The sequence below is a fragment of the Lolium rigidum genome, chromosome 7 (genome assembly GCF_022539505.1).
Source record: "Lolium rigidum isolate FL_2022 chromosome 7, APGP_CSIRO_Lrig_0.1, whole genome shotgun sequence".
Classification (NCBI taxonomy): Eukaryota; Viridiplantae; Streptophyta; class Magnoliopsida; order Poales; family Poaceae; genus Lolium; species Lolium rigidum.
Window position 1 is genome coordinate 87,062,428 of NC_061514.1, and position 11,627 is coordinate 87,074,054.

The 11,627-nt window shown below is 44.3% G+C and overlaps 2 protein-coding genes across 2 annotated transcripts; both read right to left on the bottom strand.

Annotated features, from left to right (window-relative positions):
• Positions 1-1,007: 1,007 nt before the first annotated feature.
• LOC124670521 (ELMO domain-containing protein A-like) lies at positions 1,008-4,637 on the bottom strand. The gene is made up of 9 exons (XM_047207008.1): positions 4,537-4,637; positions 4,335-4,444; positions 3,808-3,876; positions 2,978-3,093; positions 2,828-2,882; positions 2,389-2,509; positions 2,181-2,228; positions 1,334-1,428; positions 1,008-1,255 (listed from the first exon to the last, which is right to left on the bottom strand). The coding sequence occupies exons 1-9, from the start codon at positions 4,598-4,600 to the stop codon at positions 1,154-1,156; spliced, it is 780 nt and encodes a 259-aa protein (XP_047062964.1). The 5' UTR covers positions 4,601-4,637; the 3' UTR covers positions 1,008-1,153.
• Positions 4,638-6,046: 1,409 nt separating this feature from the next.
• Positions 6,047-9,608, bottom strand: LOC124670520. Its single transcript, XM_047207007.1, has 5 exons — positions 9,224-9,608; positions 8,421-8,819; positions 7,788-7,880; positions 7,111-7,250; positions 6,047-6,710 (listed from the first exon to the last, which is right to left on the bottom strand). Exons 1-5 carry the CDS (start codon positions 9,587-9,589, stop codon positions 6,272-6,274), a joined length of 1,437 nt encoding a protein of 478 aa, XP_047062963.1. The 5' UTR covers positions 9,590-9,608; the 3' UTR covers positions 6,047-6,271.
• Between the last annotated feature and the right edge of the window lie 2,019 nt (positions 9,609-11,627).

An 11,627-nucleotide genomic window follows, 5' to 3' on the forward strand; every position in this document is an offset into this window, starting at 1 on the left:
TTGGCGATCGCCTCCGTTTAACGATCATATTACACACACGGCGATTAAATAGCAGTCGCCTCGGCCTCCTCCGGCGGGAAGACGGGGTCCTCATCGATGGCGGCGATCTACTCGGCGTTTGGCACATTGGGCTCATCGTCGGCGATGACGATGACGGGATCCTCCTCCGATGGCGATGGTGTCGCGATAGTGCTTGGTGTGGAGGTATCCGGGGTGGAGATCGGCGTCGACGTGGTGAGGAAGCAACGGTGGTCGGTTCACCCTCCGCGAGTTGGTTGAGGATGATGTCACGCTGCATCACATACCTTGCCGCGATCGAGCGGAGAAGTATTCACCGGAGCAGATCTAGATCGGAAATGGCCAGGCTGACGGCTGCAACGAGCTGATCACGGTACGTGAGAATGGAAAGTGACAACTAACGACGACCACCATATCGATCCATCCGACGTGGGACAAAAAAACCCCGATACGTACATACACCGAGTACAAGGGTACACCATATACCCTTTCAACGAGTACACAGATACAATCGATATGGATCTTCAGTGGCTAACCTAACCTGACCCGCTAGCGTCGGCGGAAGAAGCACGTGCATGATGGTACGGTTATGCAATTGTTGGCTTAGAGGTCTATGGAAGCAGTCGCCATGTTTCCTGAGGCAACATGACAACGTCAGTATACATCATTTCCATGACTTCATACTCCATGGTTAAATCACTCAAAACGTGGGTACTGAAGAAGGATGCAACAAGATCATCTACCCGATTCGTTATAAAACTCTCTTGAATACTGAGAATTCACTGAACCTGCCATACTGTGGCATGAAGACTCCGTGCTACCAATGACAAATTATTTCCGAATAAACATCCTACATGCACTGCTACCATGGCCCAACAGCGGTTCACGTGGCCAAATAGTTTCTCTAGGTGTCAGATCCAAGAAGGCCGAAACATGCAGATGCAGAAGTTCAGGATATGGTGTACCTAAACACGACAGCACAAACCACAGAAGAAGCAAATCCCTGAGATCCTATATTCCAGCACATATCGAGCTCATTTTTCACGTACGTGGGTCTGCAAGGCGATATTCTTAATTTAGTAGCATGTAAGAAGAGCTTCGCTACACGTGGCAATGTTAGGTCAGACTTCAGTTGCTAGCGGGCAAGAAAACTGTATGACGGCATGTCCTCAATTTGCTGAATATCTTCAAGCAATAATTCTCTCTCGAGTTGGCGTCTTGTGGATTTAATAACAGTCTGCAGTCAGAGTATAGAAATTAGGTACTATGTACAAAAAAATGTGACAAGGAGATCGCAAATTGTAGAAAGACATACATTGAAATCCATATACGTGGCGTGCATTTCAAGCCATTTCTGATCCATCAGCTTAAAGGTTATGCAGTAAAGAATGTCAAAAGCTCGATCATTTTCTGGAAAAGAGAACAATGGTTAGATGATAGTAGTTGTAGTAGTATCTAAAGGTATTTACAGTTACAGTAGTAGCAACCCTGCCTGTACTAAGATCAAGATGATGTTTTATTTATTTCTATGCTAGGGAAGTAAATTTATTATATAGTGTCAAAGTTCGAGTGCCCATAGTTAATCACTATGCATTTGAACATGGCGAGCAGACAAAGCTGACAAAGCTACGCCAATCAACTGAGCACATGAGATCAGCTGTTAGGATATTACTACCTCCGTTCCAAAATATAAGCCTTTTTAGAAAGCTAATTTAGCTTTCTATAAAGGATTACATTTCGGAACAAAGGTAATACTCCCTCAGTCTATCGAAGGTTGTCAAAATTTGGATGTATCTATTACTATTTAGTGTCTAGATACATTCAAATTTTGGTAAACCTTCAACATGTTTTGTGGGATGGAGGGAGTACATTGTTAACAAGCGCTGAACCTTTAGTTACAGATATCAATGACACAGGCTACAGTTGATATACATTACCGCATAAAACTACTCTGATGTACAGATCCTCAGACTTAAGTCAGGTGACTTTGTGTCACTGCCATATGGGGCCATGTGGGGGGGGGGGGGGGCACCTGTCAGCAACTCAAAGTCACTCGCACTTAAACCAGAGAATCCAAGCGGCAATAGTTTTGGGACATGTTTATATAGCAGTTATGTACGACATCAAGACTGCACAAATGTTACAGTAAAATACTGCTGTACCTATAAGTAAATTTAGAAACACTGCTCCAATCAAAGACCTTGGCTTAGCTGCAGAGGAAATCAGTATCAGTCAATGTGCCATGTATTCGCATTGCTACTTGTCAATGCAAAACCAGTTTCACAATTTAGAAAAGTTTACCAGGGAAATAGCAGATACAACTAAACGGATCAGCTAATCGAGAAGCACTTTAAAGTTTAATGAACAAACCTGCTTGAAGATCAAGCATCTGAATAAGCATGAACGTAATATTCACGCCAGCAACAGCAAATGGATATTCCCATAATGCCCTGTCACCATTCTGCTTACAAAGGAGCTCCTCGAAGGATTTCTGCACAGACAGTGCCTTATTGAGATGAATGAAAGACCCAAGCATATAAATACTAGCATCTATACTATGGTTTATTTTCTCTGCAGTACAGTTATTATCAAAAGATCATTTTAGCTGTTCAATTGCCAAACAATGCTAGGTTCCATTGATAGCCGGATAGATGTCTACAATACTACAACTGCATATTACATGATCCATTAGATTCTTCCTTGCTCCAGCTATAAGAAAATTGTTCTAAAAAAAGCTATAAGAAAATTCTTGAAGGTAACCAGAATGTAGCCCAGCATTAGCAAGAAGTAGGGAGGGAATTGTACTCACCGGATAGTTCTTAGCGAAGTATAGTAAATTCTCCAAAGAGATAAAGCCACCGCCCCTGCAATTCCAGCACACCATTATGATTGCAGATCCTAAATTTAACTAGCAAGTTATTTGCTAAAGACATATGGGAATTGATGGGGAGAGCAATACCTGAAGTCTGTGGACGGATCCTTCCCTTGCCATCCCATCTCCTTCCACTGGTCTGACACTAGTCCTAAAAGTTCAGTTCCAGGAAAAGAAGCATGCCAAAGGGCTTTCAGTGCTTCCTAATGAACAAAAGGCGTGATGAATGTGTTAGTAACCTCTTGCAGACAAATTAGTGCACATGATGATGAATTAGATCGAACTGATCAAGTGGGGCATCGAAATGTATGGTCAGGTTTGCTCTACCAAAACCAAAAGGTAGAGATAGCCATAATTATTCCAGGACCACTAGCAGCAGAAACAATTAATAGTACTAGAGAAAAAAAAACTACAAGCAAGCATGTGCTGCTGCACCTCAGGATCAATTGGCTAATTTACTGGAATCAAAATTTATCTTCCCTAGGTTTCTGGGCATTGCCCATTGCTACAATGAGTCTAACTGAACTGATGGACTGAGTGAGTTACACACGTCCAGTATATGTACGTTCAGTTCGTTTTAGTGTCCTGATACTCCGGAAAATCAGTAATCCTTTTCCAGTACAGCAAACACGAGAACAAGACCATTTCGTTTGGTATCTAACGTATTACTATATCAACATACCAGCAAATTTTATAATCAGACAGCAAAGCTCACCCCAAGGTTTTAATAGTAATACCATGTTCATTTTATATTGCAGAAATATGGGTTGTCTGAAATAGCACATCAAACATATCAGTGGCAATATCGCAAGGTTTTAATAGTAATACCATGTTCATTTTATACTCAGTATTACAGAAATATGGGTTGTCTGAAATAGCACATCAAACACATCAGTGGCAATATCGCCATCTCATACCTGATGTTCTCTATTCTGACTATCGTACGGCACCTCTATCCGGTTCTGCAATCTTTGCAGACACTCTTCCTGCAACAGAAGAAGATAGTGTCATCCCTACAGGAAAAGAAATTCAAACTCCTAAAGTCTACCAAATCACATGCGGATTCCAGAGAGTATTTGTTTTTGTTTCCAGAAACCGGGAGGACCTCGGCCTTTTCATTAAGAAATAGCTAGAATTGCTAGTATCTGTTAAACCACTGTACGAAAAATGCAAGTAGAGTGTGAACTGTCATGGCACAGTTTTCGTCTTCTTATAGTATATCAGAAAGCGGGCACCAAGGAAGCTAGGATCAATCATGCTGCAAGTCCTAAGCACAAGTATAACGAAACACAACCATTGGTTTGCATGTTCTGGCCTTCACTGTGATATTTCAGTAACGTCTGCATTCATACCTCAAAACAACCACACTAGGACACTACGAATTACTCCCCAAATCTCTGCATCGGAGAGAGATAGACAAATAATACCAGAGCATGGTTTTCACCTGGACCGGGGTCAGATCGAAGGAAATGCGCGCGTCGCTCTCCCTCCTCTGCACGCAGACGCAGGAGAAGCCCCTCCCGATCCACGCCGTCGACCCGGACACGACGTCCGCTGGAAAGGAGAAAGCACATCGGCGTCAGCCGCTTCCCTGTAGCAGCAAGCAAAAGGGGGGAGGACCCGAGCGTACTCACGCACCCACGTACCCGTTGATGGGTGGTGTCCGGAGAGGCGGCGGACGGCGAGGAAGGAGCCGCCATTCTGGTCCATGTGTTCGCGCTGCTCGTGCCCGGTGCCCCCTCTCCCCCTCCCTCTCCGGCTCCGGTGCCTACCTACGCGCCGCGATCAGCGCGGCATCCCCATGGCTTCCGATCCTGGCGGGCGCGAGATCCCACGGGCGGGCAGATCACGGGGGAAAGGTGGCTGGCTCCACGAGGCTTGGCGCCGCGGCCGCGCTCTTCTCTTATCTCCCGTCCGTTTGATTGGCAGCTTTGCTTTGGCGCTTCTGCCTTGGCTTTGGCTACGGATGCCGATAGGGCTGGCGCCCTGTCCCGCCTATGTCTCTCTCTGCCTGGTGGGGGATAATTGCGCGAGTCTCCTGTTGCTTTCCTCTTTTAGCCAGATCTGACCATCCCTAAACCTCATGCAATTAGTCCATAATCTCCGTTTAGAAAATTATAAGTTACTGATCTGCCGTACTTACTATGTTTGCAATGTTTGAATCGCCTTTGAATCGCCTTTGCCCTGCTAAAGTGTTAATGCCTGGAGCTTGCCATGTTTCCAAAGCTAGGGAAACCAAAAGGGTGCTTAACAAAAGTAACGGGGAGAAAAGGTGTGGCCACTGGTTATCTGGTGGTTGACAATGCTCACCTTGCATCTGAAGCTTGCTTAAGGCAATGAGTAGAATGGGGTAGAGCTCACATGACTCATGAGGCATGGTTACACATTAAGATAATAATAATCTAATAATAATGCATCACATTCCCGAATATATATCATGTAAAGAGAGGTCTGGAAAAAGAACTTTGAACATCTAGCTCACTAGCTTGTACTAGAACTGTACAGCAATTTGATTGACGCGACGCCCTTTTAGCATGTGTTCAGCACTAGATTCGCTGTTAACAGTATTGAACTGCACTAGATTCCCTGTTAACAATATTGAACTGATAAAGCAAATGCAAACGGTGTGATCCTCTCATGCTCATGATAGTTAACTGTAATAAACGAAGTTGAAATGTTCTTCACCGTCTTTCTTTCTTAAGGTCTGAACTCTTTAAGTACCTTGACTGCATCTTCCAAAGCTGGACTTGTACATCAGCTCCATGAGCCATGACCATGTTCCAGTTCTACCCCTGTTCTCCAGCGATCAAACTAAGCAAACATTATATCGGCAAAAGGAAGCAATTCAGGAAAAGTTCAGATACAATCAGAGAGATTACCTTTCAGTGCACCTTGCACATGATATTGCCTGATAGCAAATATTTTTCTTATACAGTTCCTACTTTATCTGTGTTTACAGTAGTTTAAGCTATAGTTTACTCAAATACTGACCAATGTCATAAATCTTGTCCCCCAAGAAGCCAAGATCTAGGTAAAGTGCAGTGTGGGGAGGTGGATTGCAGCAAGTCCCATAGCAAGTGGCCAAAATAATACATTTTAAATGAGCGATTCTATAGCATCAAATATGGCCATGCACATGGCAAGCAAATGCCTAGGTATTCTTCCTGAGCTCGGTTTTAGCTCACTTTCTCGCTGGTGAAACCGAAGCCTGCACGTTCAACAGAGGCAAAATCTTTTACAACTGATCTATGATGTACATCAACTGGAACACTATTTTACTGGAGCTCATACCTCCAATAGACATTATTGCTCCTATACTACTATCCAGAAACAGAAGTTAATACAAACAGGGTGCTTAAGGAAAGTAATGGATTCTTCCAACTACTGTGGGACTAGTTGATTCCACCTGCGCTTGATTTCAGTTTTTGTCCGAACTTCTCTGAGCCTCCCGTCAGTTCCGTAGTCTCTCTCCATCACCAGATTAATCCCTTCCTCCGAGTACCAACTAACCCCTATGCAGAGTATACCGTCGTGATCCACGTCAACATAGGCGGTAACGCCTCCAGGTAACCAAAGCACAGTTACATCTTGCATGTCCAGCATCTCCTCCTCCCCAAACAAAATTGAGCTCTCTGGCAAGGTTCTCTTCTTCATGGTCTCCATGCACAAGTATACAAACAGGGCTCCACCCTCTAGTTCTTGCACTTTCTCACTGAAAATTGGTGTCGCGCTGACTTCATATACTTTCCAGAAGCCTGTCAGTTCTGATGGTTCGGTCCGCTTTCTTTGAGAGAAAGGTTTAACGTCAACAGGGATATTGCTACAAAAAGAAAGTGTTTCAAGAGCGTGATAAGTTTGTTAATCGACAAAAAAAAAGTTTGATGGTTCTTTTGGATGAAAGAAATCTATTGTTGTCAAACTATAAGGAGAGCAAGATCTCCTGGAAGATAATCCAGATCATCAGGAACAAGCATAATGTCTTCGATGCTATAAAAATAGAAAGCACGTTCAAAGGATGAAATGAAGAAGAGGTAAACCAAGTTTTCAATTAGCCTTATTAATTGGTTGCAAACAAAAGACTGTGTATGTAAATCAATTCATCATTGTTAAAGCTCTACGGTTTCCTCCTAAGAAATTCATAATTGTTGAATAGCAATAAATATCTATGTCATGAGCAGGAAAGCAGACAAATTTTGAGCAAGGAATAACAGAAATCGTACTCTTCAACATGGATATTTGCTGGGCAAGCCCATTGTTCTTCATATACAGCAACCCTTACAGTTTGTATATTAGCTCCTCCCTCATTAAACTCGATGGTATGCACGATACGCAGTCTTTTGTGGCTTCCTTTTACCAGACACTGAAACAGAGATAGATGTCAATCATCAGACAACACAAAGTACAGAACAGAGAAAGATAAAGTCATATATACATGAAATTGTATTATATTTATACATATAAATGGGCATCCATTATTCACTCCAACAATAGTAGCAGAAGTCTCTCCAGCAAAAGGTTACCATGATAATCATATATTCTTATACAAAAACTAATTAATGGAAAGCTACTAGTGCATATGATTTTCATAATACTAGCTGACACAGATCATTGTTACAAAACAAAGGAGTAAGTACCTAGCATAGCATCAGAGGCATGCACATTACTATTACTGTTGATTTGCTATTTAGAAAACCTATGTGATTCATAAGAACTATCCACATGCCTATGCAATAGTTATCATAGAAGTAACTCATTAGGTTCGCTTCTCATGAAAGATGGCAAACAAAAATCTCAAAGCAAAGCCTTGGGCAAAAGATGATTCTCAGTAAACATTGCACTGATAAAAAATCATTTTATTTTTGCAGCAGATAAATAAACTTTAGTAGAGTAAACATACTTGCTCAAACTTATATGTTGGTGAAAGGAAGTATTTAGATTCATCGTATTCACCAATTTCTATATCAAGCGGACCTCTAGAGTATGATCCATCCTGAAAATGAAAAATGCCATGGCAAGGAATTAGTGGATTATTCATAATTCACAGAACAAGAAAAAACATGTAACGCTACTGAATTATAAAAGGTAAGATGAACCCAGTCTCGCAACGAACCAATATGATTGAACAGTAATTGATATATTAATCTCTGCAGTATATTAGCTAAATGTGGAAAACAGAAGGTCAGGGGCATCATGGCTAGTTAGTTTGACACAGGGAAAACATCTCATGGGCTAAATGATTCAGCTTATAGTTGTAGGCCAAGGCCCAGCAGATAACTCTACAGGTGTCCAGAAGCGTCCTTGGATCTGTTTCAGTTTTTCTTGCCTGAGCAACTTCAGCACTGAACAAACTAGCGCAGGACACAGCCTGTGGTTCTAAAATAACAACAATATAGAGGAATGCAATCATATTTTCAGTTCAGCTAGTTATGGCTAAATAAAATATGCAGTGTATTCAGAAAGTTGAAACATTAACAGCCAAACAAGAAAATATGCTTCGATAGACGAAAGCGTGAAGAGAAGAGAATCCCACCTCAAAAAATACAATCCCCGGTTCCACAGTAATAACATCTTCATCAAGTACATCGCTCCTCTTAAGATCAAAATGTTCATGGGCAGGTAAATCAACGGTTGTTTTCCCACTTGAACCACCATGATTCCAGCCATCATCTCCGGCACTCTGCTTCTCAGCCTCCCCATGAGGATTTAGCTGCACCCAATTTGTCTTCCTTCGGATCTCGGTCCCATAATTACCATCATCCACTTTCTCGATGCGAGAAAGGGTGTAGCAATCGTAAAGGTACTCCTCTTTGCTTCCTAGTCCAACAGGCTCCATCTCTGCTGTGGTTGGCGAGAACACAGCTCCAACACCCTTCCACATGCCACTTAAGCTACTAGCAAATGTTTCCCAAGAAGGCTTTATAACAGGTTCCTGGGATCAAAGAAGACAACAGAAATTCCATCAAATAGATGTGATTTACTCGCCTGTTAACTGATATTAGATTGCGAGTGTGGTTCAACACGGTTCATTCTCGAAAGTTTCCCGGTGTTTGAAGCTACAGCCCTTTACAAATGGCATGTTTTGACAGAAGATGCATATTAGACTACAGAGTAGAGACTGGAAACACAACATAGTATGTCAAGCATTGGTTAAATGTCATAAACAGATATCATGCCCTCTATCAAAGCGTATAGCTGCAGAAAGTGGGACGATGTAATTTGCCTCCCAGATGGATTTTGCAGGACAAATTAGACGCGCGCGGCGCGCGCATCCATGGCACAATTGCAGTCAGATTAACTACCTGTGCTCGTTAGACAGTGGTAGTACCAATGTACCTGGGTCTGCAGCACGGTCTCGACCTGCACCAGCATGGCTCCGGAGACCAGAACCCTCGGGTCCGCATCATTCTCCTTCCTTCTCCCCGCTGGCGGCGGCGGGCGGCTGCTCCCCCCTGGGCTCCCGCGCCCACGCCCACGCCCACGCCCGCGCCCACGGTGGTTCTTCTGGGGCCGAGGCTTCTGCTCGGCGGCGCGTTCGTTGTCTACGCTCCAGACGTTCTCCTTCCCCCTGGACGACGCCCTCCCGCCGCCCCGCGCGGCGCACTGGACGGTAGCCCTGGAGGTGGAGGGGCAGCGGCGGTGGGGGCTGGGGCCTAGGACGGCGAGGCTGCCCCCGCACGCGCCCAGGCACGGCGGCTGCATGCTCGGCGGTGCTCGGTTGCTCGAATGCTCGGCGAGTGTGCGCGAGCGGCGTGGCGGAGGCAAGAGGACCTTGGGGATAGTATCTCGGAGAACGTTGTTTCGCTGACATGCGGGGCCCGCGGTTGCGGGAGGAAGGAGAACATGTAGCCCAGTGAGAGGGGCGCCCCTAATGTACCGCTGGGTGCAAGCGCTGGCAACGCGCCGCTCATATGGGGCGGCCCAATTACGTAATGGTGCATTCAGCCCGTACCGCATGACCCGTTTCTGACTTGGGATACCACTTGCCGGGTCACAAATCCAGGACATTCTTTTTTTTTTGGGATGGAGGCCGGGGAAATCTACTTTGGCTAGATGCACCTACTATTTAAAATCATCTTTCAAAATGTCTAAAAAAATTGACAAAAAATATCAGGGTGTATATCAGACAGTCTATGTTCGCGCACGAAGTTTCACAGAAAAATATTATCTTTTGTAGCCAGTGCAAAAAAACAATTTTCAACGCTCTAAAATAGCTTTCAACGAGATTTTTTTTTGTCTTTTTTACAGAGTACACACAAAATATTTTTTCGTGTCTATCTTTTGTGAGCTAACATAGAATGTGAGGATGCACACTCAGGATTTTATTTCGATTTTAAAACGTTTTGAAATAAATTTAAAAACATTTTTTCCATAATAGGTGCATCTAGACCTATGAGCCAAAACACCATATCCATGTAGGCCGTACTATCTTTGTTCTAAAAATATAAGATGCTTTAAAGAGCCACACTTTGTAAAAATAGAAGATTTGGTTTGCTCGATCTCGTCTCCGCTGCGGCGGCGTGAGCTCTGGCGTCGCCGGGAGATCAAGGGAATTCTTGTACAGGAGCCCGGCCTGTGCTGCTTGCTTCTTTCTCGAACGGCGGCTCGGGCGCTTCTGGTGCAATGTTTGTTCCAGTGCAGGGTGGAGGTTTGGAGGTGAGCGGCTCCGTCGTGTTCTCCCCGAGGATCTCGAGCAGAGGCGACGGAATCGGGACCCGTGGTGTTATGGGGATCTCCCCGGCCGACAAGCCACAAGGAGAAGGGCTCTGTTGCAGTGTGGCGGACTACATCATCGGCTCACAAAGCATCTTCGTCGCAATGGGGACCTGCGGGTTCATGGTCAGAAGGTGCTCCGTTTTTTTTTCTCCGGCGAGCGCTCCAGCGATGCAGGAGGTTGGACACGGGCGACGGCGAGTTCGACTCAAAATATCCCAGAGACGGGTGTGTAATTTTCTTATCTTGCGGGATGTTTTGCGTTGTTGTGCTGGGGCCTTGTGTCTGGTTGCTTCGTGTGAGTTCCTGCGTCTTGTACGTGTATTCTTTGATAATTGAAATGGCGCCGTAACTTTCTCAAAAAAAAAATCATCTTCTTCGGCATCATTATCTTGTTCGCTAGGACTTGATTCAGCCGTTGTAATAAGATCCTCATTTATATGTTTGCGTCGCCTGCTCCTGATGAAGGCATCATCTTCGGCAGCTTCATCCTTTTGGACGTCACTGTCCTCAAGGACATGCTGGACGTCCTCGGTTTCCTCGGAGTCATCATCATCATCCTCTGGTTCCACACCGCTTTCGGGTGTAGGAGGACAACACTGAGCCACGACGGAGGCCTATCGAGAGGAGAAAACTTATGGAACACGGTGAAGAAAGAAACAACGATAGCAATAAAAGCAAGAAACAGCAAGAATTACCTCAGCCGGAGGATGGCGTAGATCATAGGGGGAACGAGCCGATGTCAAGACAATATTGTCCTTCTGTTATCACCAGAATTTGACCAAGTCAGAGGTGGGCCGTGATCAAGATGGGTTTGAAGAATATATATATAGAAGAAATACGTGAATCGGCCTTGCATGCAAAGTTTGGGCTAGTTTGCCCTTGTATCATGTAACATATTAGATTACGTGTCGGTTAGGAGTTAGAGTTTTACCCGTGCACGGTTAGGTGCACACCTGAATTAGAAAGTCCCTTGGACTATAAATATGTATCTAGGGTTTATGGAATAAACAACAACCAATGTTCA

Coding starts and splice junctions, on each gene's coding strand:
- LOC124670521 (XM_047207008.1), bottom strand. CDS start 4,600: ATGGACCAGAATGGCGGCTCCTTCCTCGCCGTCCGCCGCCTCTCCGGA. Junction 2,229..2,388: donor GATGCTTGATCTTCAAGCAG/GTTTGTTCATTA, acceptor TTTCCTCTGCAG/CTAAGCCAAGGTCTTTGATT. Junction 1,256..1,333: donor CCACGTATATGGATTTCAAT/GTATGTCTTTCT, acceptor CTCTGACTGCAG/ACTGTTATTAAATCCACAAG.
- LOC124670520 (XM_047207007.1), bottom strand. CDS start 9,589: ATGCAGCCGCCGTGCCTGGGCGCGTGCGGGGGCAGCCTCGCCGTCCTA. Junction 7,251..7,787: donor CAACATATAAGTTTGAGCAA/GTATGTTTACTC, acceptor TCTCTGTTTCAG/TGTCTGGTAAAAGGAAGCCA. Junction 6,711..7,110: donor GCAAATATCCATGTTGAAGA/GTACGATTTCTG, acceptor TTCTTTTTGTAG/CAATATCCCTGTTGACGTTA.